We start from the raw sequence: 14,756 nt of genomic DNA, 5'->3' as shown, positions 1-14,756 counted from the left end.
TAGATGAGATGCATCAGTGTGTATAGAAGAGATAATAGCAAGGGTGCAGCTTGTTCGTCCAGTTTTCACCCCTAACACTGAGTACACAACATATTTTAGTGGTCTGAGTCTACATCTACTTTTGTAAATGAACATAACCCTAACCCTCCAGGCGGGTCTATGACATAACATATGCGGCAATAATTAGACAAACACTATGGGGGTTATTATAAATATTTAGGCCTCTGAATATGTAAGCATGGAAGAAATTCAAGCCAATTGTCTATGAACAGATTTCAGATTCGCAAACTAACAGCCCTCCATTGTCATTCAAGTTACGAACTTGTCTAAACCTATGAAAAGAAATAAACAACTACTAATTGCTATTCATTATTGTGGCCGTGAACTCGGATTATACCACACAACAATGAATAACAATACCGCCAATGGTGCCGTAGCACAACTGTAGTTGGCTGAATGTATACATATCCCCATTAAATTCCTGCCCAATCTGCACATAGTTTTATAATCATAATATTTTTTTACAAGAAAGACACATTGTTAGACCTGATTTGCATATCACTGATTGGATTATCATGTTATAAACAATTCTTATAACCTAAACATCACTGAGAATCTTCCCATCAAATTTCAACCCAATATGTTCAATAATTTTGGAATTATACATTTTTTGACCAAAAGAACACAATTTTAGCCCTAATTTGCATATCACCCGTGGTATCATGAACAATACTTAATCTAAACACCCTTGAGAATGTTCCAACCAAATTTTAATATGCATGGTAGTTTTGGAATTAAAGATTTGTGACCAAAAAGACACATTGTTATACATTATTTGCATATCACTGATGGGATCATGATGTCATGAATAATTCCTAATCTAAACACCCCTAAGAATGTTCCCAGCAAATTTCAGACCGATCTGGTCAGTAGTTTTTGAGTTGAAGTTTTTTGACCAAAATTCATATTTTTTTACCCAAATCACAAACCAGTGGTATAGCTCATTTTGATTTGAACAATTTCCCAACTAGACACCCAAGGTAATACACCCACCAAATATCATGGCAATCGGTCCAGCATTTTATTTTTACTTTAAGTTGTTTACACACACACACACACACACACACACACACACACACACACACACACACACACAGACAGACAGACAGACAGACAGACAGACAGACAGACAGACAGACAGACAGACCATGGATCTATCTCAATAATAGATCCTTGGACAGACATGCAGACGGACAGACACTTTGCCACGCCAATAGTACTGAACCGTATTAGTTCAGTTGTGCTAACAACTATCCATTTCGTTTATTGTACCATCAATTATTTAAAAAGCCTGATCTGATTATGAGCAGCCCAGAATATGTCTGGTTGCCACAGTTGTAGTATATGTAATGTTTAGCTATAGTGGTCTGAGATTAAACTCAGACCACGCAGGATCAGAGGCTTCAAGAACACTACAAGCATGGAAGTATAACCTACATGGCTTCTGGTCACGCTTCCAATTCATGGCGGAGTAATTTGTGGTGCGGCGGCCACCCGATACCACAGGGACATGTATTATTGCTCAGATTGCCGTTTTCATCTCTATACAATTGTAACTAGTTTTTCCTTTACAGGTAGGAATATATAGTCAAAAGGTTGTTATATTTAGCCTGTAGACCAGGAAAACAACTAAGAAATATTACACGCCCCTATGCCCGATACTGGACTCGCCGACGCCCAGAAGTAGCAATACAAATATTCAATCATGGAAGTAGAACCCTCATGATTCAATGCACATCTGTTGTTTCATATTTTTGTGCAACCTATACTTCTCCCAATTATTAAAGTCTTCTGAGAAATTGAATTATATCCCCATATGTTTGTTTACCTCAAAGCAAGTGACCATATGAAGTCGGTAAATGGACCCATGCATGGGCTATAACTCAAAGCATTGTAATTAACTATTGCGTCACTGTATCCCCTCCTACTCGAAGTACCACGGACAAGGTCTTTTATTTTTGTGTGAAACGGGTCACACAAAGAATTACACGTATAATTTATGCAATCTTTTGTTTTATCATCTAACCATGGCATTGTTAACCTTGCACTGTGGTTGCTGAGTAAAAGATCTCTAGTGGTCTGAGTCGCAATAAAGAAGATGAGATTAGGGAACAACCAGAATTTAAGGCAGCGGGGGCCTGAGGAAAAAAATGGAGGGCCAGCCACGAAGAAAAAAAAGGATGCGAAGGGGAGAGGCCATGAAAATAAGTTGAAAAGTGAAGCAAGTGAAAAATAGTCATTACATAGGGCATGGGAGGAGAGAGTCAGCACATCGGCTGTAAATTAAAGAACAGACGATATATGATCCGTAGCATCCCCAGAGTAAGTAAGATCTTTCTCACCATATGTCTCACGTTACTATGTGGCAAAACTTGTCATACAATACATTAACTTAAAAATCATTAATGTAGTACCTATAGAATTGTCACAGGTAAACCGTGTGAAGTAAGCCGACAATAATTCCTTTAGGGAGGTTCATCAAATTTTATGTCTTTCTCTATTGTGTACACGCAACATGCTTTCCAATCTGCCGTAGGTTACTCGTGGCATCAAAATGTCTGATTGCTCGTAAAAAAAACAATCCTTTGATGTCGTCTTACTGTATATAGGGAAAGTAGTTTGAATTTTTAGATGGATTTGTGGCTTCAAGTTTCTTAAGTAGCTGCCGACTATGACTCTAGTTAGATAGAGTTTTAGTTTTCAATTTTGTATCTTGTTGACAATAATATTTTATTCGGTGCGGCAAATAATTTGAAACAAAAACATGTCGAGGTATATCACTTTTACGACGAACCGCGTGTGTCTGAGTATGTGAAGGCATGACACCCTAATGGTTCGGAGAGCAAATGTTGATTGTATGTAAAGCAACAATTACAAAATATTGTTGTTGAAATTGATATATGGTAAAAATATTTTAGACAAAAATGTTTGGATATTTTTTTACACGTGTCTTGGACATGTTGAGCTTAACTCTTAGGAAACATGGTGTGCATATTAAGTATATTGAACTCTTAGGAAACATGGTGTGCATATTAAGTATATTGGAAGCCATAGCTTACATTATGCTATATTCGTACGAGTAACCTAAATCTGTGAAACACGAGTTACCCCTAATACCCCACCCACTTCTCAGAAAATTTTCGCTGATTTAAGGTTTTGAGTTTTGACGAGTCTGTATCCGTGTTTGTTTGTTTGTTTGTTTGTTTGTTTGTTTGTTTGTTTGTTTGTTTGTTTGTTTGTGTGTGTGTGTATGTATGTATGTATGTATGTCTGTCTGTTTGTCTGTCTGTCTGTCTGTCTGTCTACATGTATGCATGTATGCATGTATGTATGTATGTATGTATGTATGTATGTATGTATGTATGCATATGTGTGTATATATATACATGTATGTGTGTGTGTGTGTGTGTGTGTGTGTGTGTGTGTGTGTGTGTGTGTGTGCGTACACTTTCCTACACCATATTTGTCAAATTGAAGAGGACCGGGTAGGAGGGTGTACCAAGACTTAATTGAACCAGTTTCATACAGCAGTGATTTATACTTGACATTTGTGAGAAAACACATAAAAAACATTCTCAAACTTAATTGTAACCTGAAAATCATTACATTGTCATGAGTACGTTCGGTAACAAGAGCTGTATTGTTTTTCACTAATACTATTGTTTATCATTTCTCCGATGTTAAATACATTATTCTATTTTGTGACTGGGTAGGAAACTCCTAGACGGGTTTTACTTTTCTCAAAACTTAAAGTTTACCTGTCAAATCACAGTATTTCACTTTAGATTTTAATAGTTCATGCTCAGATCCACTCAGGCTTCAGAATATGACAAACGGCCCAAACCGTTTAACCCAACGTGGAAGCTCAGACCACTATAATAGTTGGCGTCCACTTTGATGTCAGAGGTATAATGAATAATACATACGCCATGCACTTTTAGTTGGGTGATAACATCACATTGAGTCAGTATGACGTACATCTTTATTGGTTTGCAACCCAAGACTTCTCCTTCTTTGTCGCCATTCTTCATTATTGACAATACCCGTAATCTAATCCGTATTAAAGGTGATAATCTAATCCGTAAGGGGGTTGTCAATCCCACGGCTGCCGGGCGGTGAAGAATCTTGCGCTTTCCATAACTAGGTCACAGTACAGATAACTGTTTCCATAGAACAAAACATTCATGACCCGGTACAGTATTTGTACGCAGGTCTCACCTCCTTCACTACTTTAATACCCTTCACAAAACAAACACCGTGTTGGCAAAGTGACTAATGGTATGTGAAGTACCCATCAAACATTTAAGAGGGAATAAATCTGAGTAAAGCAATTGTAATACTTTATTTCAGTAACTATAATTGTATATACATGTACATAGTGAATCAGTATTTGCACGTTTGTCTGTTAAGGGAGCATTCGTTTTTTACGGGGAGGGGGGTCGGTGGAATTTGAGGTATGAATTAAATGTAAAAAGCAACCCCCCCCCTAAAAATTACTTTTCTAAAATTTGACCCCCCCCCCCTAAATCCATCAATTGTAAAATGTGACCCCCCCCTATAAAAATTTTTCACTTGATTTATAATAGATTTATGAAACACTTGACTTAAATGAGTGTTTGTATTCTGTTTTGTACATTTTTTTGTCAATTCTGTTGTTTTTTGCTATGATTCCATACAAATCTGTTGTAAAAATTGACCCCCCCCAAAAAAAACCATTGGATATAAAATTTGACCCCCCCCCCCTAAAAACTGCTTTGTAAAAGTCAACCCCCCCCCCCGAATTCCACCGACCCCCCCCCCCCTCCCCGTAAAAAACGAATGCTCCCTAAACCTATTCGTTATGCATACGCCACTGCCATTATAACGCCGTACCACAGATTCATATCCACGTCTCGCTTTTTCACAATTTAAAAAAAAGCAATATACTATATGTGGATATGTTTCATTGATCTGTTCATTTATTCAAATTAGTAAAATACTAGAAAGACGAATTTAAAACGAATTTAAAAATGCGTTAGACATGATGATAGTTCAAGTGTTTTACGTCATAGGTTGACTAGATGAGTCATGTATCAGTTTGATTGATGTATATCATTGTATACCCTGTCCTTGTAACGAAAACACAATATTTGGCTACAACTGATAAACAACATTTCAAATAACTCTATTAAATACTCCATCCTTTCACTGCAAACCTTAATTGACATGTATGTGTGATTATATTATAATAGGAAGAGTTGTTTTGGAAGTGGTGTCCCACCACAGTGTCCCACCATTCATTCAGAGGCCAAAATTCAGTATCATTTAAAACATTTTGATTAATGAAAAGTTATATTAAACTATTCGTGATCTCACCTCCTTTGCATATAGCGAAATGTCATGATGGAATTGTTACGAAGTTATTCCTCAGTCAAACCACAATGTTTGCCAATGTTTATATCCTAACACTTGTTGGCTGCAGTCGTAGTATGTATGTGTGTATGTATGTATGTATGTATGTATGTATGTATGTATGTATGTATGTATGTATGTATGTATGTATGTGTGTATGTGTGTGTGTGTGTATGTGTGTGTGTGTGTGTGTGTGTGTGTGTGTGTGTGTATGTGTGGTCCATTCTATTTTATCATTTGATATCTTTAGTAAAAGTAGGTCAATGTTGTATAATCGATGAACACCAACTGCTTACATATATAGATGGATGATGCTCCTGTCAGCAGCTTGACAATAAATCATCTTTAATGCAACTTTATATCAATCTCATTATCAAAATATGTACCATCAATCATACATACATCCTGTTGTTTTCAACATCATTAACAGTGAGTACCTGTAGTCGTGAGGACAAATCGTTTGACCCGTTAGCTCTTCAATTGTCAATATCTGGAACTGATTGAATTCTTTGGTTTAGTCTACTGTATGGTCCTAGTATAAGCCCCTGGTCGTGTATAAACCCTCCCCCTTTATCATCGTTCTAGTCTTACTGATTATAGTAAGTATAATTCACTTGCCCAATCCAGATATCAATTGTCAACGTCACAATGTTATGTCCATAGAACACATTTCATCTTAACAGCAAATTTGAAACTCGTAAATATACCAAAATTTAAGGAGTAAGCTACTTGAATTTGAGTCAATCAAACTGTGTCTCAACACTTATAAGTTACACGTGATATGATGTCAGTGCATTTGGACGCCATTCTACCCACCATCATATTATATTATCGTTGTAAGTTATTATAAAGTCATCGAACCTTTACTGTTACTTTTAGTCGCATCTGGTCGATTTTTATCGTCAAACAATTTAAAGATTACGTCAAATAAGAAAAAAGAGAGTAAGGCTTATGTGTTTAAAAAAACAGAATATTACTTGAACATCTTAGAAAATACATGTGTTAAAATGCAGCCGAAACAATGGTGATAACATAATGGTGATAACACAATGGTGAAATCATAGATAGTATTCATCAATTAGACGAATGTCTGGTTAATTTTGTTCCCCAGGCTTTATATCCTTTTCAAAGAGCTATCGGGAATAGACTCCATTTGTTGCTAAGGTACGGTCCAGATGGGCTGTGATTGATTTGTACACAGGACTATAACATAAAATCATAGACATTGAAACAGCCTCTCCACTTTCTATGACAATTATGTATGTCACCAAACAATCGTTATGATAGTGCTTCAGGCGTGGTACATTAGTACTAATTAGAGTTTGGATTTAATCATCTAGTCAAGCGATCAACGAGTATGCATGCCATTAGAGATTGCGATTCACTAAAATGAAATGTTTTGTAGAAAAAATGACGAAATGTCAAGTCGAGAATGTTTTGAAAGGTCCCCATTTGAAATTAATCGCATGTGTTGATCATGTCAACGGTGAGGGCGCTCTTGCGAAAAACTACTCCCTGTATCGAGGTTTTCATAATTGTAACCCTAGTCTATCTGCTAGACCTCGGATGTTCTTCCGATAGAATACGACACGCGACCGAACATCGCTATCGAGGATGGACCATCCAAGCAAGCCATCACTGCGAACTTCGTTCGCTTATAGTATCGAAAGAAAGCCCAAACGTCTAGCAGCAAGACTATTATAACCCATGACCTGTAAGTTGCGGCTAGCATGTCTTCCCAAAACTATAGTATTCTTAATCAAACAAAATGTTCACACAAACTTTCTCTGTGGATGAATTCGACTTTTGCAACGTAGTCTTGGTCTCAGACCACTACATTTAGTGGGCTGAGTCTTGATCAACTAGTAAATGTGACAAAAGTCTAACAGGATTAAGCTTACTCCTGCCAATCAAGTACTAAAATAAAGGATTGTACAGGATTAAAAGATTAGGATATGTTTATGATGACTGTTAGCTTACACAGGGATTAAATATGATAGTCGTACATCTGACTATAAACACACTATTATAAATAGCTATATATTAATATCTGACAGTATTGTATAGTAAGTCGAGACCCAGGGACTAAACCATAAACCCTGGAGAGTGCTCTCTCTGATTTATGCCTAAACGGGATCAAGTATTTCTACAAACGTGAGTTTAGACATTTAGTTGAATTTTCCGATTGTAATTTGATCTCAGACTAAAAATCTTTAAAAGATACATCTAGTGTTAGATAAGTGTGATTGGTTTAGGATGATCGCGTATTCTAACAGTACCGGTGGACATTGGCGCGGCGTCATGGTTTGGTAGGATAACCGTTTAGCGCCCTCAATCGATCAAATCACATACAGAAATTTCTGTATGTTTTTTATGAGTTTTCAGAGTAGCAAGACCAGGCACATTCTAATGATAGGCTTATGACGTGTTTTGCAGTAGTTGACGTACCAAGACGACCATGATTGGAAACAATACATACAGCGAATGACAAAAAAAACAGGTTGTACTACCCGCAAATTTCAGAGTTTGCAGATAATGCCATGTACACGAAAATGTGTTTAATTTGCATACATTTGCATACATATTCACATAACAGCAAACTCTCAAATCAGACACTGACATGCATTATTAAAAAAACAATGGAAGCTGGTATACTATACAGGTAGTTATTTGTACCACATTCACGACTCGGAAAGAGCGAGATCAAAACAATTTCTCAGTTTAAGATTTCACCATACATAGCTAGCTGGTATTTCAGACCAACCCATCCTGAGAAACCCAGATATATACTATATCAGACATTGGCGAATTTCTGATTGAAGGTAAGATGTTTCACATTAAACATCTAAAGGATATTGATCATATTGAGTTATGGCGATATCAGTTTGTTGGGGTTTTTTTTGGAATGAGAGAGAGAGAGAGAGAGAGAGAGAGAGAGAGAGAGAGAGAGAGAGAGAGAGAGAGAGAGAGAGAGAGAGAGAGAGAGAGAGAGAGAGAGAGAGAGAGAGAGAGAGAGAGAATACCAATGATGTCTTACTTTTATACACACTGTCAGGTAAATGAAAATAACTTCCACAAAGTACACAAACCAAATGCACATGACGGAAAAGAGAGGAATCGGAACTATGTATTATTTAGCGAATCTACGGTCAAACCACACATTTTCATAAAATTCATGTCACATTTTGGATGTATTGGCACTCGTCGTGCTTTTTTGTCACTATGTACATCACACTACCACCAGCTTGAATATAACAATTTCAAATATTTTAGGATCGTCGAGGGCCACATGCAGTTTGGGCTTTACGGTATACAAAATAACACGACATTCAAATGTCGAAATGGCTTTGTCATGTTTGTCAGTATGGTGCTGATATTGTATTGTTGACGTCAGAAGTCGTCTCCATATGGTGCTTATTTTAACACATGCCAATTACGCTATATTATCCCAATGAGTATCATATCTTAACTTGTGAAAAATTCCAAGTTCACAGTACAGTACAGTACAGTACAGTACAGTACAGTACAGTACAGTGCAATAAATACAACGCAACGCAACGCAACGCAACACAACACAACACAGCACAACACAACACAACACAACACAACACAACACAACACAACACAACACAACACAACACAACACAACACAACACAACACAACACAACACAACACAATACCAAATATGAAAAAAAAAAATATTTAAAACAAGGCCACAATACACATTAGAATGGGTGCAATAAATAGGGTCAAAAATCAAAGACAATCGCAAATTTAAAACAAAGGCAACTAGCATACTTGCTACGGAAACGTCAGACTTATATACTCCAGACACCTATGACCCCTTATTTATTAGGCCCATGTGTGCCTAAAGTCACGTATGCTTGAATAGTGGGTCAGTCTGTTGACAAAAAAATATATGTGCAGTCGAAAATTTCAGGTACAATTTTCAAGTTTGTGTTTGCAGAAAAAATTTAATTCGATACAATGGTTTATATGAATTTCATTTGAAGATGAATACTACAGTACATCTAATACATATGCATGTCCGCTAACTCCCATGAGGCACTGCTGGACCACTGTTGGGACAATGAATGTGAAGCAGGTTTCAATTGGGTGTATTTTGGCAATCTCGCGAAATGTATGTTAAATTATGAAATGACTCTCCAGAACCCACAGTTTATGAAAATGTCTTTATAAATTTCCTGCATGACACGTCATCATTGTCAGAAAACACGGAATCGTTAACTTGAACACACACACACACACACACACACACACACACACACACACACACACACACACACACACACACACACACACACACACACACACTTTTACGGGTTATCATGACCACTATAATAGCAAGTTACAGATTTGGCGGTAAAATATGGGGACAGGCTGTCGACTACAACTTATTTAGGCCTAGAACTTATAGAAGACTTTCTTGCGCGTTTGTTGTGGTGAAGTATAATGTGTTAGGGAACCTTTAAGTAATTACATGTGGGGGAGGACCAGAGAAATTAGGGGGTGGGTGCACGTGATTTGTTACAAATCGGTTCTCGGGGGAGGGCCATACTAATAAAATTGGGATTAGGGGAGGATCATATTTTGACTCATTGTATTATCCAACTTTGTATTAGTTTTCAATTTCGCTGTCACCACTGTCAAATCTCTCTTCTGCCACACCCCACCACTGTCAAATCCCACTTCTGCCACACCCCACCACTGTCAAATCTCTCTTCTGCCACACCCCACCACTGTCAAATCCCACTTCTGCCACACCCCACCACTGTCAAATCTCTCTTCTGCCACACCCCACTACTGTCAAATCCCACTTCTGCCACACCCCACCACTGTCAAATCTCTCTTCTGCCACACCCCACCACTGTCAAATCCCACTTCTGCCACACCCCACCACTGTCAAATCTCTCTTCTGCCACACCCCACTACTGTCAAATCCCACTTCTGCCACACCCCACCACTATCAAATCCCACTTCTGCCACACCCCACCACTGTCAAATCTCTCTTCTGCCACACCCCACCACTGTCAAATCCCACTTCTGCCACACCCCACCACTGTCAAATCTCTCTTCTGCCACACCTCACCACTGTCAAATCCCACTTCTGCCACACCCCACCACTGTCAAATCCCACTTCTGCGACACCCCACTACTGTCAAATCCCACTTCTGCCACACCCCACTACTGTCACCATTGTAAAGTAATATCACGACACATCAATCTTATCGGTGCTAATAAGAATGAATATTGTGAATTAATTGCTAGCTTTGGTGTAAGGAGAGGAACGTGAGTCTCACAGGAGTGAAGGGGAAACGATGAGTTAAGATAGTGGGGATAATGTGGTGCAGTGAACAATTTGGTGGCAGTAGTGGAATCGAGTCCTGATTCGTTGATTCTGTACATTTTCACGTCAAACAGCACCTGGTCCATGTTTTTTCGAATTATTTGAATGGGGGTGGGGTGAGTCATGTTTTAGAGAAAGGAAATTGAGGGAGACACTTTTTAGAATCCGGTTTCGGGCAAGGGTCACATTTTATGCTCCAGACTGGGCTTGATTTCCCAGACCCCCCCCCCCTCTTCGTAAGTATTGAAGGCTCTCTTATTATATTTAATGCTTATTTCTTTAAAAGCTAATTCTATTCTTATCTGTAGCAGCATTGCGACGTTACGTGCATCCATCACAAAGTTTACATGTACTCTCAGATCAGAGAAGATGACAAGGTCTCACTTGTTGAGAATGACGATGAAAACGAAGGTAGACGTCTACTATCTGCTAAGGGAAATGGGTGAGAATGGCTATGATTTATTCACCAATGTACGTTCTAATTCTGGTTCATTCAACGAACACCCTCGTCTCAATAATCCAAAGTAGACTAATGACGTTTAAATTACTTGTGCAGTAGCCCAACTATAAATTACCAACCGACCTAGCTCTTGAAAATCTACATTCCATAGTAGGTGGACTGCATGCGTCCAGAGAAGCACAAGCCCACACGTAAGGGGGTATGACATCGCTACCGATTTTATAAGATTATCGCCAATCCCTATAATAACGTCATTGTTCTGTATTAGGACCGTCATAGACAAGAATAAAACCATTTAGGAAAGGAATAACAGTTTACAAGTGACTGTGCACAAGCCCCATACATTTTGCATGGATGATATGATGAAAAGCTGGCTGCGAGCTGTGCTTGAACACGTCTTACTCGCCAAAACGAGAAAAAAATGGTTGTTTGTTTTGATAATAAAAAAACAAATATATATCAAAGACTCGATAAATACTTTTTGAAAAGTTAAAGGAGGTAAGGGAAAAAAATATTTGGCGTCCCTGGGTGGGCTTGAACCACCAACCTTTCGGTTAACAGCCGAACGCGCTAACCGATTGCGCCACAGAGACTGCCTTACTCCGCGGAGCAATTTCATAGTTATTTGAATAGAAACATTTTAAAAACAAGCACGGCTATTTATTTTCTGTTTGTGCCAAGTTTCACACATATTTTTTTAAATATTTTAATTTATACCTTGTTATTTCTAATGGTAAGTAATTGATATATTAATTAATCTATTTATGTCATTTCTGTTTGCGATGAGAGAGATTTCCTTTGCTCATATCCCTCTTGACCCCATCAAAGGTCAAATGGTTCATTGTGATACTCGACGAGTCAGTGTAGCGCGATAGTGTAGTGTCGTGGGATGTCCCTCTTGTTTTGTCAGTATTTCGTAATTATGCAGTGGTATGTTCAGAGGGAAACGTGAGCAAGCATCGATAGAATCCAGAGGTATTTGTGATCGGAAAATATTAGCCAATCTTTCCTTGTGTGGTCCCCAGCCAGGTCAGGGTTTTGTACGTGTAACATTACATGTCGCATCCATGGTAAACAGTGAAACTCGGAACGTCGACCAACTAACCATTTTAGCCCCACATCGCTGCTGTGTCCCACGGTCTCTCCTTCAAAGGGAATATATATATATATCTATATCTCATGTAATTTAGATCAAATAATACCGCGTCAGATGTTGACGACATGGAGGGCAACATGAACTCTAAAACACCTTTACTTGGTGATTCTAATACTGACAGGACCACTGAACATGGCTATGGTGGGGGTTCTAGCAGTCGGGGATATGCGGCCATCACTATGGACGGCACCAACCAAGGATCGGTCTCGAGAAGATTTAAGGGTGGTGTATCAAACGGAGGGAGAAAGTCGTCTGCTTTGACTTTACATGAACAACTGACTTTAACATGGTGTGACATTGAAGTAACAGCACCGCCACCAAAGAAGAAGTGGTTCAAAAAACAAGACCCCAAAACTTTGCTGCCGAAAAAGATTCTTCGAGGAGGTAAGACTTTTCACTCAAGTAAAAAATGTTAAAAAGAAAACACGGAAGGGGATAATCTGTCCAGTTTACACGTATTATTTGCAAGGTTAAAACCCCCAACAGGTCTCCGGTGATTCTACAATTCAGCCATTGTATCTGAAAGAACAAATGCGACATTTATTAGACGTTCGATCGCGTGACCTTGTTTAACAATAGCGGCCTGTTATCGCCTTGACCTAAAGTGACCGGGAAAATGAATGTTAAAACAGTGCTGTTCACTCGACAATTTAGTTCTGAACCGCTATTATAAAGACGCTTGCATTAGCATTTGCAAGGTTTTGTTTTGATTTATTCATAACGGAATACATAATAAAATTAGAGTTATAGGATACTATAGTATTCAATGAAGAACCTCAAAAAATTCAAGATTCATGTGTGAAACCTGAACATTATCAGCATTTCATAATTTTATATGAAATTTAACCTTGCAAATTGGAGAATTACTTCCAGTGAAAAGTATATATTAACACTTCAATATGTACATAATAAGGAACATGTTTAGCTCCCAACTTGTAAAACTGAGCATGGAATTGTAGATTAGCTTATTTATTGACCTGATTTGGAGGCAAAATAAAGAAGGGTTTTAATAGCTCTCAATAAACACATCTACTATATCAGAAAGTCTGGCCATTTTCAGTTGAATGTAATGCAAACAATATAAATTATGTGTATGCTGCATTTAAGTATGATATATTTATGATAATTTTACTAATCAGTACTAGAAATTGTGTTATTATTTTCAAATTCTTTGTGATATTGATGCAAACTATCCTAAGCCGTATATTTTGGTTTGTTTGTTTATTTTACAGTTAGTGGTTACGTTGAGCCAGGAACGCTTTTAGCAGTAATGGGTGCTAGGTAAGTGAATGGTCATTTATACTTGAAATAGGTATAAATCTCAACGTAAGCAGACTACAAACATCTCAAAAGCAGACTGCATACAATTTGAATTGTGATTTGTGTTGGAAAAGGTCATACCCCTGTCTGCTACCTATCACACAAAGTGTTTTGGCTATCTGAAGCACACAGACACCACAATATGGTACAGCACTGTAGGCATTGTTGTATCACGCCAAACTCGCGTACAATATGCAGAAAATATATTCAACCAAAGTCATTTTTTTTGCTGAACACCAGTAGTAGATTGGGGTGTGATACTTGCCATAGAGGCTAGAAGAATTGAAAGTGTCAACAAAAGTGGTCACAATTTTGGCATGTAAAAACACAAGTGGTTTTTCATTAAGTTGCATGAAAGGGGTCTCAAATTGTGCACCAGTGTTAAAAATGAATGAAATGATTCAGCAGATATTGCACTGAATGTCCAAACTATACAATTTGTCAAAAAAGAGGTGTACAGGATGTTGATTTTCAATTCTCCATAATAGAAAGGTGTAGGATCATATTACATTAGCCACACTAGACACAGTTCACCCAAACAATTGAGAACACAATTCACCCAACTAATGGAATACCTCCCTTCATTTGCCCAATCAAAATTTCGTTACAGGGATTTTGAGTATTTGAGAGATTAACTTTGTATATTATAAATCACAGATGTAGTCAAAACATTGATCTACAGATAATAATTTACTGTGACCTTGATAAGGGTCACTTATCTGTAAGAACTAATTAACTTATTGACAGTTGCTGACTTAAAAGTTCACTGATGTGTGGTACTACACACATTAGCGGATGAATCGAGTACTTTTGTATGTGTTGTTGACAACCAATGAAAGACATTACAGTTAGCTAGGACAAGGCATATGCCCATTTACACTCACTTCAATTATGGGATATGCTGTTTGTGTCACTGTAGTTACCAACTTGGTTTTCATAGGGTGGGGACCCCAAGATTCATATGTTTAACTTGTATGATGGACTACTTAGTCTGTATTCA

General features: G+C 37.9%; 1 protein-coding gene and 1 non-coding gene across 2 annotated transcripts in view; one reads left to right on the top strand and one right to left on the bottom strand.

Moving 5' to 3' along the window:
- Positions 1 to 11,799: 11,799 nt before the first annotated feature.
- Trnan-guu (transfer RNA asparagine (anticodon GUU)) lies at positions 11,800 to 11,873 on the bottom strand. The gene has a single exon. It is a non-coding gene; the product is annotated as a tRNA-Asn (tRNA).
- A 293-nt stretch (positions 11,874 to 12,166) lies between these two features.
- Positions 12,167 to 14,756, top strand: part of LOC144434035 (protein white-like) — a 29,343-nt gene continuing 26,753 nt past the window's right edge. Inside the window, exons 1-2 of the mRNA XM_078122480.1 lie at positions 12,167 to 12,820; positions 13,669 to 13,717. Of these exons, the coding sequence (XP_077978606.1) occupies positions 12,502 to 12,820; positions 13,669 to 13,717 (368 nt within the window). The 5' untranslated portion in view covers positions 12,167 to 12,501. The remainder of the gene's footprint in view (positions 12,821 to 13,668; positions 13,718 to 14,756) is intronic.

This window comes from Glandiceps talaboti, chromosome 4, assembly GCF_964340395.1.
Source record: "Glandiceps talaboti chromosome 4, keGlaTala1.1, whole genome shotgun sequence".
Lineage (NCBI taxonomy): Eukaryota > Metazoa > Hemichordata > Enteropneusta > Spengelidae > Glandiceps > Glandiceps talaboti.
This window is presented reverse-complemented; position numbering and strand designations above follow the sequence as displayed.